Consider the following 15308-nt stretch of genomic DNA (forward strand, 5'->3'; position numbering starts at 1 on the left):
TTCAAATTAAAGGCCGAAAAAATTGAAAAAACACTTTCTCTATTGTGTATAAATGCAGGTATTACAATGCACACCGACAACAATACACTCAGAACATTGCTATGTGGGCGTGTTTACAGCGTAGGGGTGTTGAGGAGGAAATGATGTTGTTGTTTGTTGTGTTGCGAGTTACATTCATTGCTATAGTATTTTATATTTTTTCAAAACTGGAATGTGGTGTCTGTTAAAATAATAAGGAGAGGAGGTTCTACACTTGAGATCATTTTTGGGTTAGGATTTTATTTCAACAGCACAAATTTAAATGTTTAGTGGAACATTGTTTCTAAAAAAGTTAAAGTGAAGATGGAGAAGGGTTCAGTACAGTGTAGCCAGAATTTTCTCAAAGAGAGGGCAAAACCAGATTTTTAGGTATGAAAAATCGAAATTAGAGGTAATGTAATGGAAACCCTTTGTAATGTATGATAATTTGTATGGAAATGAAGGTGCAATTACTGCTCAAGTGAAGTGAGAGCGAAAATTTGTTGAAAAAAATGGGTCGAAAAAACGAAAAAACGGTTCATTATTGCGTGCATTATTTCTAATTTTCACTCGCCGGGGGGGGGGGTGGCTCAAGTCACGTCCCTCCCTTAGCTAAGCCACCCCACCACTGGTAGGGTTTCTATACTTGGGATACAAATTTGACTATCCTACCTCAGATTTTCATTTAATAGGATTGAATTACTCCAGCATACTCACTACCTACACATTTTATGCCATCATTTTACAAGAATTTTAAACATTTTTCTACCCAATTTTACAAATAGAATTTCAGAAATTTTACTCCTAAAAAATTATGATAATCATCAAGTCAGTAAGTATACCAGAGTAATTCAACACCCCAAGTATAAATCTGAAGTGAATAGATGTAAGTTTTTTGAGAAAAAAAAATGTCGTAATTCATTGTAAAAATTGATAGAAATATTGTTCAAACTTGAATTTTTTTAAACATTGTACTTTAGAACCAGACTCTAGAGTAGAATTTGCTATTGACACATTTCAGCTGATTTGCATTTAGGAGCAGGGGCATGTGTTGAGTTGTTAAAAAAGCGAGCCCCGGAGGGGCGAGAGGCCTGAGCGAAGCGAGAGGGCCAGGGTGAGCAGCACGAGCGAAGCGAGTGCGCGATCTGGGGGTGGAGGCCCCCTAGTCAACTTTTATCGCAAGAGAGAAAATCTGTTGTCCCTGCAAGGAATGGAAAGCCAAAAGATGAAACTTTCAAGTCGTAAAAAATGTATAAAGTGCTTCAAATTTTCAAATTCGTACAATTTTCTAACCAATAGCTTTCAGTTTTTCAAAATCCACTGACTTGATTTTGCTTTTAGATGCATTAAATTTATCAAACCAATTTTTAAAAAGTCAAAAACTTTTCAACCCCAATATCATAAATTTTAATAAATTGTTGACTTTTGATCAAATGCACTGAACACCTAGTTGATATTTATTCGTGCAAACAAATTGAGCAAAAGTGATAACATTTTATGAAGTCAAACAAAGTAGGTACGAACGTATTTTCTTGTTCATGTTTGTTACCAAAAACTGATCAAGTGATCAGTAACTCTCCAATTTATGTAATTTTTTCATTTTGTTTCTCTAAGATTTCAAGATCCACTTTTGTATCGCTTTTTTTTTTGGCAAATTTTAATGTTGAATTGATGAGTAATTTTGCGCTTTAAACCCACAAATTATTGAATTTATATCAGAGAAGACGTCTAGATGTCGAAGATAATTTCAACAGAATATCTAGTCTATTGCCCTCTCGTCCTTTGCAATTGTCTACCAAAAGTAAACCAACTCAATAATCTCTGGCCATTGCCATGTAATCATAATGGTCGGGTACAATGCAGTTGCATAGAGAGAGTACCTAGACCTACGAAACATTGTTACCCTTGTATTAGTCGAACCTATACACATACACAGACATACAAAGTGGTTGAAAAACAGCAAGCATCCCTTCCCAGTCCCCATCAGTCCGTCGCATCCTATTAATGAAAAATCTATAACAACTCGTCCGAGGTTTTTATAAAAACAACTATTTACATTATTCGTTTTGCAAACACGAATTCCATTTTTCGATCTATCTTCACTTAGGCGCGAGCCGGCGATCCGGACAATTTAGAGAGATGGACATTTTGATGTGATGTGGTGAAACAAGGCGAAGGGAACATAGGACTAATAAAAGCAAAGAGGGAAGCCGCAATTTTCAAATATGGTTGAGTAAAAGATGAACGAACAAGGGTCATACAAGAAGAGTGGGTTACATCTGCTGCATTTAAACAAACACAACGTGGTGGTCTTTCGAGTGCCAGTCTCTTCCCCTTATGCGAGTGATCTTGATCGGTTATCTGTTCATTTAATATACGCGTTATTACCCGGTTCGAAAGCAACTCTTCTCTATCATTGGCCACTTGGAAATTTCGCACGTCATTTTAAACATGGATATGGTTTTGGACTCGTTTTTGGGGGTCTGTTTGTTGTGCGATTGCTGATTGAGGGGAGGGTGAGGAGAGAAATTTGCGTGAAAATGATCACGATCGCGACTGACAATTAGACTACAAAATGTTGATTGTGAGATGTGTTGGTAGATGTTAGAGTTCGAACTTAAAATCAAATATTATGTGGATGACCTCAGGAACATGAGACATTCATGAGAGATATTTTTAGGGAGACAGAAATAAATTTCCAATTGACTCGCCAAAGAATTCCCAAGTACGTACCTACTAGTCAAAAAATTTTATAGTGGAATTACCTAAGGAATTTTCAAGTAAAATTTGCCATTCAAGTCGACTTGAGCAAAATGAAGGTAAAAGCTTTGGAAAATTATAAAATCAGGAGGTGAAAAAACATAATTTTTAATGTCTAAAAATTGATTTTTCAAGATAAAATATTTTTAAAATTAAAATAAGTATGTAGGTACCTAACAACTTTTTAAGGATTTGAAGTGTGAAAACGAAAAGAAAATTGGCTCAAGTCAAACAAGGGCAAAAGCTTTGGAAAATTTTTAGTCCAAGAAGTAAGAAACATTATTTTTGATATCAGAAATCGCTTTTTTGGATTTAGTATTTTTTCAATAGTTAATATGTATACTTTAAGTGAAAAACTTTTCAGAAATTTGAATTCCGTTTCAAAAAAGAAGAACGAATTGACTCAAGTGAAGTGAGGGCAAAAACTTTCAAAAATTTCTAATCATTCTAGCAGGAAAAAAAATTATTTTCTGTGTATCGTATCAATTTTTTTACCTTCAAAGTTTTTAAAAATGTTATTGAATCTTTGCTCAGTAAAGTAATTTACAAAGTAGAAAGCGATTTCTTCCAAGCGATAGGTAAAAATACAGATTTCAACTTTCAATTGAAGCATATGTTTCCAAAACGCACTATAAGTCCATTTTCAAAGATTCTGAGGTTGCAAGGCCATCTAGCATAAAGTTGCGGCCCAAAATGGCTGATTTTTTGATATGTTGTGCCCAATGGTCTTGGCTACAATATATCAAAAAAATCAGCGAATTTGGCTCAATTCTACGTTTCCAAATTGTACGAAGTACCATGAATTTCTTATCAATATTTTTTTGGACAGTGCGTTTTGGAAACATATGCTTCAATTGTTTGAATTTCTTTTCAATTACTGTACCTATTTTCCCAAATTTTTGAATACCTATTTCATAAAATTTTTCAATTTCAACGGAGTGTTCTCCTCTTCGCATTGTCTCGGGAGTGACCAACGACTACATGAACATTAGGATGGATCTCGCCAAAAAAAAACATTGACGAATTTTGACCAAATTCAGCAAAGACCTTCATTTTGAGTTGAAAGTTACACAACCTGGTTTGGTGATGGATAAAATCGTGTTTTCAAAACTTTTTCTTGAAAAGTATTTATTCCTGAAACCGAAGGAATATTTTAGAACGCAGCGGTGCTAATTTTTGATCATTTTTGCCACCTTCAAAAAATCAAAAAAATTGCCATTTTTTGATTTTTTGGAGTTGAATCAAATTTTCAAAAAATTGGCACCACTGTGTTTTAAAATATTCACTCAGTTTCAAGAATGATATCTGTACTTTGACATGATAATCCCCCTCCAGGGGCACCTCAGGAGCTAAAATTTTTTGAGTATAACTTTCAACTAAAAATGAAAGTCTCTGCTGAATTTGGTCAGAATCTGCAGATTTTTTTTGGCGATCCGCCCTAAATTGAACATAGTTGATCTATACTTACTTAATACAATTCAAACTTTAATAAGTGATCTTGGGAATGTTTGGATTTAATACTAGATCTGATCAGTGATCAGGCCACTTTATACCTGTTTGATTATTGGATCACATCAGATCTACATACCTAATGTATTCTTTGAACCCAATTTTATTCGACTATTATAGACCTGATCATATCCAATAATTTCCCTCTAGGTAGGTACAGTTAATTTCCTGATCTCATCAGATCTAATCATTTGTTTTGCTTCTCAAGACTCAGTGGAAAGTGACTGTATGTACCTCCAAGATCAGGTTTGAATAGATGTAATTCGATCAAAATTCAGAGCTGATTGAATCATTTTTATTTTTTCATTAATTTCATTTTTACAAGACTAGGAGCGATCGTTTTTGTTGAGATTTGAAATGCAAGAAAATAGGTAAGTAAGTAGGTAGTCATATTTTTTGACATTCCTTAACTTTCTTCTTCTCCTAAAATTGATAAGTATCAAATTTTGAGGAAAAAAATTAAAACAGGTTAGTTGTCATTGATTTAGAATTATACGATTGCATGAACTTTTTTGTTGCATAATGATATCATTTATTATGATTCAGAGCATTAGGTAAAAACATGATCACAATGTAAAAGAAGTTCTCTTGAAAATTTTATCAGCAATTCATTACAAATCAAGTAAGAGGTGCAGGCGTTGGATATAGATTTAAAGATATGATGAAAGAACGTAAGAGTATTAGAAAATTTTAAAAAATCACTTACCGGGTAACAGGATAACGAAGAATAGTTGGAAGGATGATAATAAGGTAGTATTTGGTTGTACAACATAGTTGTAGAGGCATTGATTTGATTTGTCGTCAGATCATCGGGCGATTGAATTTTACGAGTGGCGGCCAATGAATCAGCGGTGTTCGAAATATCCGTAACAATTGTATCGTTATTATTGGTATTTTGACAGGCCCCGCTAGGCCGTTCTACCAAACTGTCATCCGCCACTTTCCCACCTTGGACTGCAAAAAACATCGGTAGGTATTTAGAATTTTATTATGTTTTTAAAATTCTGATTCTAGATACGAGTAGGTACCTAAGAAGGTAGAAGATAATAGGTATTTGAATTTTTTTCTCACAAAATTCATTAAAAGCAAGTACCTACAATATTTTTGTGCGGAAATGATTTTTGTGTGTGCAAAAAAATTAGCTCGAGTACCTACCTACCTATCTACCTACCTACCTACCGTTACACTCTCGCACACCTTTACATTGATGAACATCCGCAAAATTAGCTGATCAACTAATTAAACACATTATAGATATTTCCTACAAAGACTTCAAACGACCGTAATTCTTTAATACAAACAATAGCTCTGACTTATTACCGATACAAATCTTTCAAAAGACAGGAAATACATACATTTTTGTCGATTATTAATAATTTAATTTTCCGTTCACGTTTAATTATAATTTAAATAGTCTAACACTTGAAAAAACGTACAAAGCATTTTTTTTTACAGATAATGGAGATTTAAAGCAGATTGATTTATCGCTGATGTGATTTTTTAATAATCACAGGTGTGTATTTATGTAGATTCACCAGTATCTAAGTAAAAAGTTATTATTGACTCGATTGAAATTGTTGAACGGAAGTGGGATATTAAAACGGAAAAGATGAACGGAATTATTAATTGTACTACAATGAATATTTTAACAGCATTTCTCGACATTTTTTTCTGGTGTGGAAAAGGAAAACGCTAAAAGTAGGTGCTGGGGGGGGGGGGTCATTTAATTTTTTTACATCCAGGAAGAGATTCGAATTAATATACAGGGTAAATATTTTTCTTTTTTCTTCCACCTCAAATTTAAAAGCTCTCTATCCTGAAACTGCTGATACTATAAAAAATCTTTTTCTAAATTCTTTCGGCAAATAGTTTTGTTTTAATACCAATAGTAATGATATAATTTCAAGAAAAGCAAACGTACCTACCAGAAAAAAATAAAAATTAGATATACCTACCTATTGAAAAGTTTATAGGACATACGAGTATGACATTTCATACTACCTATAGGTAAATCGTTTAGGAAATCAAAAAGATGCAAATTTTTTAGCTCGACGCAAGCTGATCAAATTTCGACTTTCATAAAGTGCAATTAGGGATAAGTAAAAATAAATACGTATATTTCAGGTGAAAAAAAACCTATCCAAGTAATCAGTAAATTTCACTTCGCCAATCGCTCAATTAATTTTATTCCTTCGATACGTTTATATAGAGAAGAGTGTACCTACTCAAGTTTTAATTAAATTAATGCACCATTATAACGTCAGCAAACATAGGCATCAGACATAGTTGACAAGAAACATGACGAGAATTTTCATAGAGAGTGGATAATACGCGAGTTTGAGGAAGAGTACAACCAATGATACCAAAAGCCTGAGCAATACCTATAGCAATTACACAAATGACTGATTCAAATTTTACGTTATTAACCTACATTACGATCGAGAATCAATCCTGCGTAATTTCCAATTAACTAAATTTGTACTAAACTATACGACTGGTTGTAGTAATAATACGCGCGACGAGAGTGTAATTCAAACACTCGCTCGTATGAAATTGAAATTAACTATAAAGTAATCACTTGGTCACCTCTACTTTTATTTATTTTCCAATAGATCGTTTAACAGTCTATTTTCGACGAATTTCGGTCTCATTAATTAAGTTAGCTCAGCGTCAGAAAGCCATTTCCAGTTTTATGCGTACTACGTGTTAACGAGATATCGCGTCGATGATAGTCGATATAAAATGTACAAATAGGTATAGAATATACTCGTAGCCCCACACATGAGCCAATATTTAGGTATTTGTCTGTATTGGAAAAAAAAAGAACTGGTTAGGTACATTCAAATCCCCACAAAAATTTATCTTTATTAAATATCTCGAGTATATCTTCGATAGAGATTGATAAGAAATCGAAAACTTTGTCGATATTTCTTCTCTCGTCATTGTGATTAATTATTATTTTATTTCTCGTTGATTTACAATGACAATTTTTCACATTTCTTTTATTTTCGAAATTTTTCAAATTCCAAGAAAATTTCTGTTTACCTAATTAAAATCAGGTTACTATAGGGGAGTACCTACTTGATTTTTACAGAGTTCAAAAAGAGTTGAAAAAGGATCAAATTCTTTAAAATGAGTTATTGATTCATCGTTCGATTTTTTTTTTAAATTGAGTTGAGTTAGCTCATTTCAACTCTTTTCAAAATGAGTTGGATCGTGATGAGGTGACTTTAGATCAAGTGCATGTACAAGTAGGTACAAAATTTATCTATTCATTTTACTTCCTTCCTGTCCCAAGTGCAGAATATAAAATCTTATTTCAATCTTTTAATTACAGTAAACACTAAACATGTAGTTAACTTGGATGAAATCTCTTCAAGCTTTCAAATTATTAAAACAACGAAGCTTTTTTTGAGATAAATATCTCAGATCTGCGACTAAACCAAATAAAAGAGAAGCAGAATGTGTCCTAATACTCCCCCTCTCCCAAAAGTTTCAAAATTGTTTTCTAAATTGGTAAGTTTGTGATTTGGTGAGAAAAATTGCACAATTGAGTAAGAAAAACATTAATCTTGAGTTGGACAATGGAAACCTGCCATTTTTGCTCTCTTTATTGCACATCCGACCGCTAGTCCCGTCCTTTTCACCATTACTTTTAAGTCTCCTCAAAGTCAGCAAAGGACAAACTTACATTGTTGGCTAAAAAAATTAAAGATTCAGGTTTAGGAATTTGAAAAACCAAACATCCGACCCAAAAATATAGAAAAAATTGTACCTCAAGTTGAAAAACCCGCGTTTCCCTCGGAAAACTTTTTTTTCATATCATTTAATTTTGTTTCTAGCCTGAAAATAAAATTTAAAGCAATAATTTTTTGCTTCTCACCCCTTCTCTTCTCAATATTTTATGGGGTTTCAGATTGTTCCAAAAAAGGACGAATTTTCAATGACTTTCTAGATCCAAGAAAAGAAAAGTGGAGACTTTGAAACATTGAAATCAGTTCATTTTTAAAACTGATCAAAATAATTAAATTTCTGCTAATAACTCATTAAAAAATGCTACCTTTTTAAGAAAAAAATATATATCTACAGTTCGAAGAGAAAATTTACGTAATAAAACGCCCGAGAGAAGGTGAGCTCAAAGTTTTGAAAATGTTTGCGAAGGTGAAAGACAAAATTCAAAATTTTTTCACAACTTTTTACTTTTTCTACAGAAGTGTACCTACACTATGTGAGTATTAGAAGAAATCTTGAGAGGAAAAAAACCTAAAAATTCCAGATTTAAAAGTTGCGCAATTTTTGATGCTTTAATGAAAATTGAAAAAAAAAATAGATTCTTGATTTGGTTCTGGAGTATTGACTTGATACGCATTGAGGACATTGGTTTTTCATTTTCAAAAGTAAATAAAGCATACCTATCTGATAAAATGTACCTACTTCGAAACATACCTACCTACTCGTAAAATTATGATTTATAAACTTGATAGAAAAATGAGACATGAGAAAGGCTTTTGAATCATTTTCAATAGAAAGATGGCCATTTATCCACAGTCATCTCATTTTAGTATCTTTCTTTCTTGAATGAGAGGCACTTTTCCCGAATGGCGGTGATTATCCCTAATCAGATTTTTTACCCTCCCTTCATTCATGGTTGAGGGAAATTGGTCTTTATCAGTTTCAATGTAGAAAAGCAATGTTCAGCAAATGCAGGGAAACTGGTCTGATAATTTAAAATGGTACTAGATAGGTACCTACCTAAATTTAATAGACAATTTTCAGTTATGATTTTTCTTCTTTATTTGAAACTTAAATTAGACACGGAGCAGTTGGAGTTCATTTGAGTTGGGGCTCTTGATCAAAATTTGGCTTTATGATGAACACAAAGTCCTTGAGGTTATACAATAAGCACACCCATGGGGCCTTTGGTTATTGCTTTTAATTTCTGGGGCTCCTTCAGAAATAGGGGCCAGGACAATTTTCTCACTTTCTAATGCTCTCATTGCAGCCCTGTTCTCCCTCAAAAATTGAGTGAATTGAGATTGATGGAATTCGTTGTGTTACTTTAAAAATCCAAAATATACGAGTAAAAAACCCAGTAGATTCAAACCATGAAACCACTGTGGATTATTTTCAATATCGAGACAAAATGGATGCAATATACTACAGAAAATTTCGAGAGGTCATCATCATCACTTCGGTTTTGTTTAGATGCATCTAATCGATTAATCATAATCTAACACACATTTATGTCCATTTCTTTTCGATGACTGCGCTTCATAGACGACATTTAGGCGCCGGCATCAAACCTCAGATCTCTTATCGGATGAGTATTCGGGTACATGGCGCGCCAAAATCGTAAAATTTGACGATAGATACTTTGTGATGTACATAGCTGTACTGTGAAAATTACGTCAACTTTAAAATGCTTGCTTAAACCTCAAAAACATAATATTAATTGATGGAATGATGAGATATCTTTTCCTATATCAGAACATATGATCAAAATCATCTTAATCTTTTGTTCCAAATTTCAGAAGAAGAACTTCAGAATGAGATCACCTACAGCTCCTCATCATAGCATGTAAGTAAATAGCTCTACTCTATACTATAATTAGATCAACAATAACTAATAAGTATAATCAATAATAATTCCTTCGCAGGTACATACTTTCCAAGTTTGAAGCTATAGGATTATCCACGTACGTAGATGATATCAAATCAAATTGACGAAGAGGAACCACCACCGACAAGATACATAGAAAATTAAACGAAGCAGCACAACAAAACGATATTACGATAATTCAAATTTGAACTCAAAAAATCTTTCCACACGAAAAAAAACAATCTCAAAATTGAAACGACTCGACAAAAAATGATCAAATTACCATCTAATTTTCTATTAATTCGCGATATCTAATGAACATTTGATAAAAATTGCAGGTAATTGTGCATCTAAATTTACAACGAACCTTACATTACCTGCAATCAAACAACCGCTGAATAAAATGATAGGCCGAAAAACTATGAGAAGCGGCTACGGTTCAGTTCCCGCTCCACCATACTCGATCTAATCAAGGACACGATTGTACACGTGAAGGGGGGAAGAATCGAAATGCCCGCGTAAACGAGGATGAGTAAGAGGGCGTCTAGCGAATTCTACCAATCACAAAACAGAAATTACGGTCCCTCGGCTGAATAAACGTAACAAATCAGATAAGGGGCGTCCCGAGTGTAATGCGTATCTTTATTTTATTTTATTCTTATTTTTTTTTTATGTATCATATTCTTCTGTGCTCCTCTATCTCCGATTATGCTTTTGATTATAATAAAAAAAAAAAACAAACGTTTTTTTTGGTCATTTTTTCATAACTACTTGCGATGTGCTGGATGCAGTTTTGGCCTTTAAGGGCATAATGAAAATATACCCACCTAACTCATGAGCACTATACTCGGTGGATAGGTGAGCACATTATGAATTGCGTCGTTTTTGACGAATTTTCTGATTAGGTACTTACTGGAAAATATATAGGGCTTAAGGCAATCATTATGTACTATTTGTATACCAAAATTTTTTGAAGTTTGGATGACACTAGATTAAATGATCTTTATATTGTCAAAATTTGTGTGTTTATTAGGTATTAGGGTAGGCAGGATAGGTGGTGATATTGGAAGAATGGGTTCTTCGGGTGCAATGTTTGTTTTGCGAGGCTAAAGATGAAATTGCGATGTGTATGTATTACTTTAATATTTGCAAATCAAAACTTTTCGGAAAGAAGAAATACTTAGTCATTTTTTTGCTTTTTTCCTCAATTTTTTCAACGTACCTTTTTTTGAAATTTTGCAAAGCGTATCTTAAAACAATAGCAAATCTGTAAAAAAAAGTTTTCAATTTAAAAAAAAATGGAACATTACCTATCGTATTATTTTTTGATTTCTTGCACGTCTTGGGGCATTAAAAATTTGAATTTAAAATATTTCTCTCAATCTCAGGTGACGAGCTCAAAGTAATTTATTTAGTCCCAACATGTGTGTGTTTTTGTTTTTTTTTTTTTTGAAATCAAAAATGGGTAGGAAATTTTTAATTCAAGTATTAAAAACTTTATTTCAAGATGGTTTGAATTTGTAAATTTTTTGAACAATTTTTCAATTTCCAGAATCTCAATATGTTGTCAAATCTAAAATGTTTAAATTTTACTCAATTTTAAAGTTGGAATCACTTGAACTTTTGCCCCATTTTCAAAAGTTTTTCCAACTTTTTTATCAACTTTTAAAAAACCTTTATCCTAGTCAATTTAATTAAAAAATCATGGAGAAAAAAGACAAGATTGTTTGAAAATGTTAGCAAAAAAGCAAGGCAAAATCAGAATAAGCAAAGCTGTTGGACAGTCCACAATTTTTCAAGATTTTTTCATATTTTTCAAAGTTAGCTTTTTTTCATCTTTAAATAGAAAAACCAATTTTCAAATGTACTTATTTAAATCCTCTCCTCATTGCATTTTTCAGTAGAAATTTGTAAAAACTGCAATCGAGTAGTAAACATTTCATCTTAAGCAGGAAAATAATGCCTAGAAATAGTTGAAACTGAAAGTTATGAAGTTTTCTAATAAACTGTAATATTATTACCTACTTATTCCGTAATTTCTGTCCATTCAAATAATTATTTTTTGGCTCACTTCTTCTTTCTTCTCAGCAGTTGAAAAGTTAATCAGGTAGGTAGGTAAGTTAAGTACTCATCAAATGAAGACATAGGAACGCCAAAAGAGCACAAAAAAATGACACAGTTGTAAAATTTCAGGTGTTGAGTTTATTTGTTCAAATTTTAGGACGTTTTTATAAATTCAATACTTAATTCGAATTCAAAATTTAAATTTTTGAGACTTCGCAGATTTTTGATTTTTTTTAAAATAAAAAATTCTTTCAAAAAAATGCGAATGAAATTCAGCACTTTCAGGCTAACGTAACCTGAACCACTGATATTCGTGATACTTACGAAGTTACGATCAATTCAAAATATTTTTCGACAAATTTATTTCTACTGGCTTATCACGAGGTGAATTTATCGAACATAATGATTAATTTTCACCGTAATATTATGCCTAGGTATTGGCACATTGCAAGGACATCTTATAATATAATTTGGCGATTAGAAATGCATCACTTCGATACAAAACCACCCCCAGAAACCCTTCTTTCAACCCTACAGAACAAGCGACTGCACTAACGAGCAATAAGTTAAATTAATTAAAGCAAAGTTTAACGCGGATTGCCATCTCGTATCTTATACCTTTCAAACGTAATCCCACGAGGCAACTTAATCATTCCAGCACCGCATCCCAACTCTCAAGTACAGATTTAATTAATGTGGGAGGAAAACACATGTAAAACAGAAGAAAAAAAGCACCCAAAACACGATGCTATATCGTATTACCGCGAGTAAAGATTGTTTAGAAATCTCGATGGACTAATCATTAATAAAATTATCAACTAGTTTTTTTTTTATTTTATTTTTGCGGGATTTTTTTTTCCTATGTGTTTGTATAGTACACATAGTATCACACCACAGTAGCCAGAAAGTTGATGTTATTTGATGCGTTGATCATTGAAAGAATGCTATCCGCCTTGTCTTAACTTTCAGAATGCAATTGAATATTCCATTTTTATAAACATGTAGCAACATGTATTCCAGCCATTCGTTTATTCAAGACTGCAAATCGTAATACGATTCTCGTGCGATAATTGTAGCGGTAGCGTGTATTTAAAATGTAAGTACCTATTTATACTCGTACGATCACGATACATGTATTAATGTATTTTCTGTATTAACTAATAACTAGAGTACCTATACGTATGTAGACTCATAATACGTATCTACAGTGCAAAATATAGATTCTGTAGTAGAAGAATAAAAGACAAAACCACACCTTCAGACAATTTTTCAATTCATAATTCCGTAGGTTGGAGATGACCCATGAATCTGCACGTACCTAATTATTGAGCAGAAAATTTTCATGTACCTATACAAGTTTCTTGATCGCAGTATTGAAAAAATTGACGAAGTAGGTCAACAAAATTTTTTTATCATCTTAAAATTTTGTAAACGATGCTACCTACTGAGTATTCAACTCGACCCCAAGTTTACCAACGTTACAAACGAACGATGCATGTAGAAAGAATTGCATAGTCATTACGCCTGAAAAACGAGGTATATGTACTCGTATTTCATTAGGTATTCCCCTGGTTAAAAAGTAATACAACCTACCACACTTGCAAGTCGAAAAACAAATTGGATTGCAGAGAGGACATGGCTCGATTATAAACCTCAAATGCTGTCAATTATGGTATTCTAAAAATTGGAATTCGGTTCGTCGTTTCAAAAATCTGCCCCAGCACAAAATTGTGAGTCCTGTCCGGGGTTTTGAATTCCATTTTTCTTCAAAACAGTCCAAGAATCACACAAATGAATGAAAAAATTGATTGACCAGTAATTATCTCGGAAAGCCACATTTCTTATCACATTTAGAGACCCTAATCCGACATAATTTGGGATGAATAGTGAATACCTACCACTTCCGGAGCCCAATTTTTTCAAAGGAAGGTCTTGAAATCTTGAAATGTGGTATTAGGCTGTTATAGTTATATGTACAACTCCAGAAATATTATTTCCAATGCGTCATATTTCAACCAATATGTTTTAGGGGTCATTTTCGACATCATGAATGAGTGCCTAAACGTGTAACTTTGGTCCCATTTTTTTTTGAAAAACGTCTCAAAATCATATAATAGGTATCCAACTACCTCCACGTTTTGAGGGTCACTTTCAACATGAGTCAGGAAACGTTTTTCAAGCTCAATTTAAAAAATAAAAGCGAATTCCATCAACTCACAATCAGAGCATCAGCATCTAAAAAAATTTTTCCAAAAAAAAAAACTTCGATGGGCGATCAACAATATGTTTATAAAATTACCCAAAAATGTTACAAAAAGTGAAAATACAATTTTTATGTAGAGAAAATGCCAAAAAATAAATAACACGTTTCAAAATCCACTTTGAAGCTATGACAATTTTAGCAAAAAATAGCACTTTTTCAACATTTAAAAAAAAAAGCGATAGGTACTTATACTTACCTATTTTTTCACAAATTTTGTAAAAAAAAAATGAGACTATTTTGCAACTTTTTCGCAAAAATACGAAATTTTTTGTACATTTTTGGTAAAAGGAAATTTGGACTAACTCAACAGAAAGCTGTGCTTTTTTGGTAAAAAAGCGAAACTTGAGCAATTTTTGGAAAATTTTTATAAAAACTTAAAAAGGCAATTATTTTCAGAACTTTGACTTTTTGCCAATTTTCAGCAAAAAAGTGAAACCATCTCGGAATTTTGGTAAAAAGCGAAAATTGTAGTGAATTTTTTACAAAAATCAAGACGAACCATTTTGACAAAAATAGGTCGATTCTCAGCATTTTGGCAATTGCTAGGAAAACAGGCGAGAATTTTCAACCGTTTTGGAGAATAAAAAGTTCTTTTAAAAATTTTGACATCAAACCATTTTTGAGGCTGGTTTAGCCAAAGCCAGAATTTCTGACTGTTTTTGTAAAAAAGTGAGTTTTATAATCTTGGCAAAAAACAGTTTTTTGTTCAAAGATTGAATATTTTAGCAATGAGGCTTTTTGGAAATTGTTGGCAAAAAAGTGAAAATTTTGACAATTTCATTTTTGAAAACAGGATTTCTCATTGAAAAAAAAAGGCCAGACAGCAACTTTCTTGATTTTCGAGCTCAAAGTAGATCTCCAGTATAAAAATTTGAAAACGTCCATTTCTAAACAGTCTTAGTCCTTGAACCAACGTTGAATAGGTCTATTTTTTAAATTCGAATGATGTGATGCAGTAGTCAACAACAGTTTCAGTAGCTGGATTAATGTTTTCTTCAAATCAATGTCCTGCATCTAAAATTTTTGCAGGAGTTAATTTTCAAGACCCTCACAAACACAGGGTGTTAAGTATTTGAGAAAAAAGGAAATATTCGA

The 15308-nt window shown here is 32.6% G+C and overlaps 1 protein-coding gene across 2 annotated transcripts in view; it reads right to left on the reverse strand.

Moving 5' to 3' along the window:
- Positions 1 to 10303, reverse strand: part of eya (eya transcriptional coactivator and phosphatase 2) — a 37280-nt gene extending 26977 nt beyond the window's left edge. For both annotated transcript variants that reach the window (XM_065344171.1, XM_065344170.1), the window contains exons 1-2: positions 9953 to 10303; positions 4994 to 5241 (exon numbers count right to left, since the gene is read on the reverse strand). In XM_065344171.1, the coding sequence (XP_065200243.1) occupies positions 4994 to 5059 (66 nt within the window). In that variant the 5' untranslated portion in view covers positions 5060 to 5241; positions 9953 to 10303. The remainder of the gene's footprint in view (positions 1 to 4993; positions 5242 to 9952) is intronic.
- Between the last annotated feature and the right edge of the window lie 5005 nt (positions 10304 to 15308).

The sequence above is a fragment of the Planococcus citri genome, chromosome 1, assembly GCF_950023065.1.
Source record: "Planococcus citri chromosome 1, ihPlaCitr1.1, whole genome shotgun sequence".
Classification (NCBI taxonomy): domain Eukaryota; kingdom Metazoa; phylum Arthropoda; class Insecta; order Hemiptera; family Pseudococcidae; genus Planococcus; species Planococcus citri.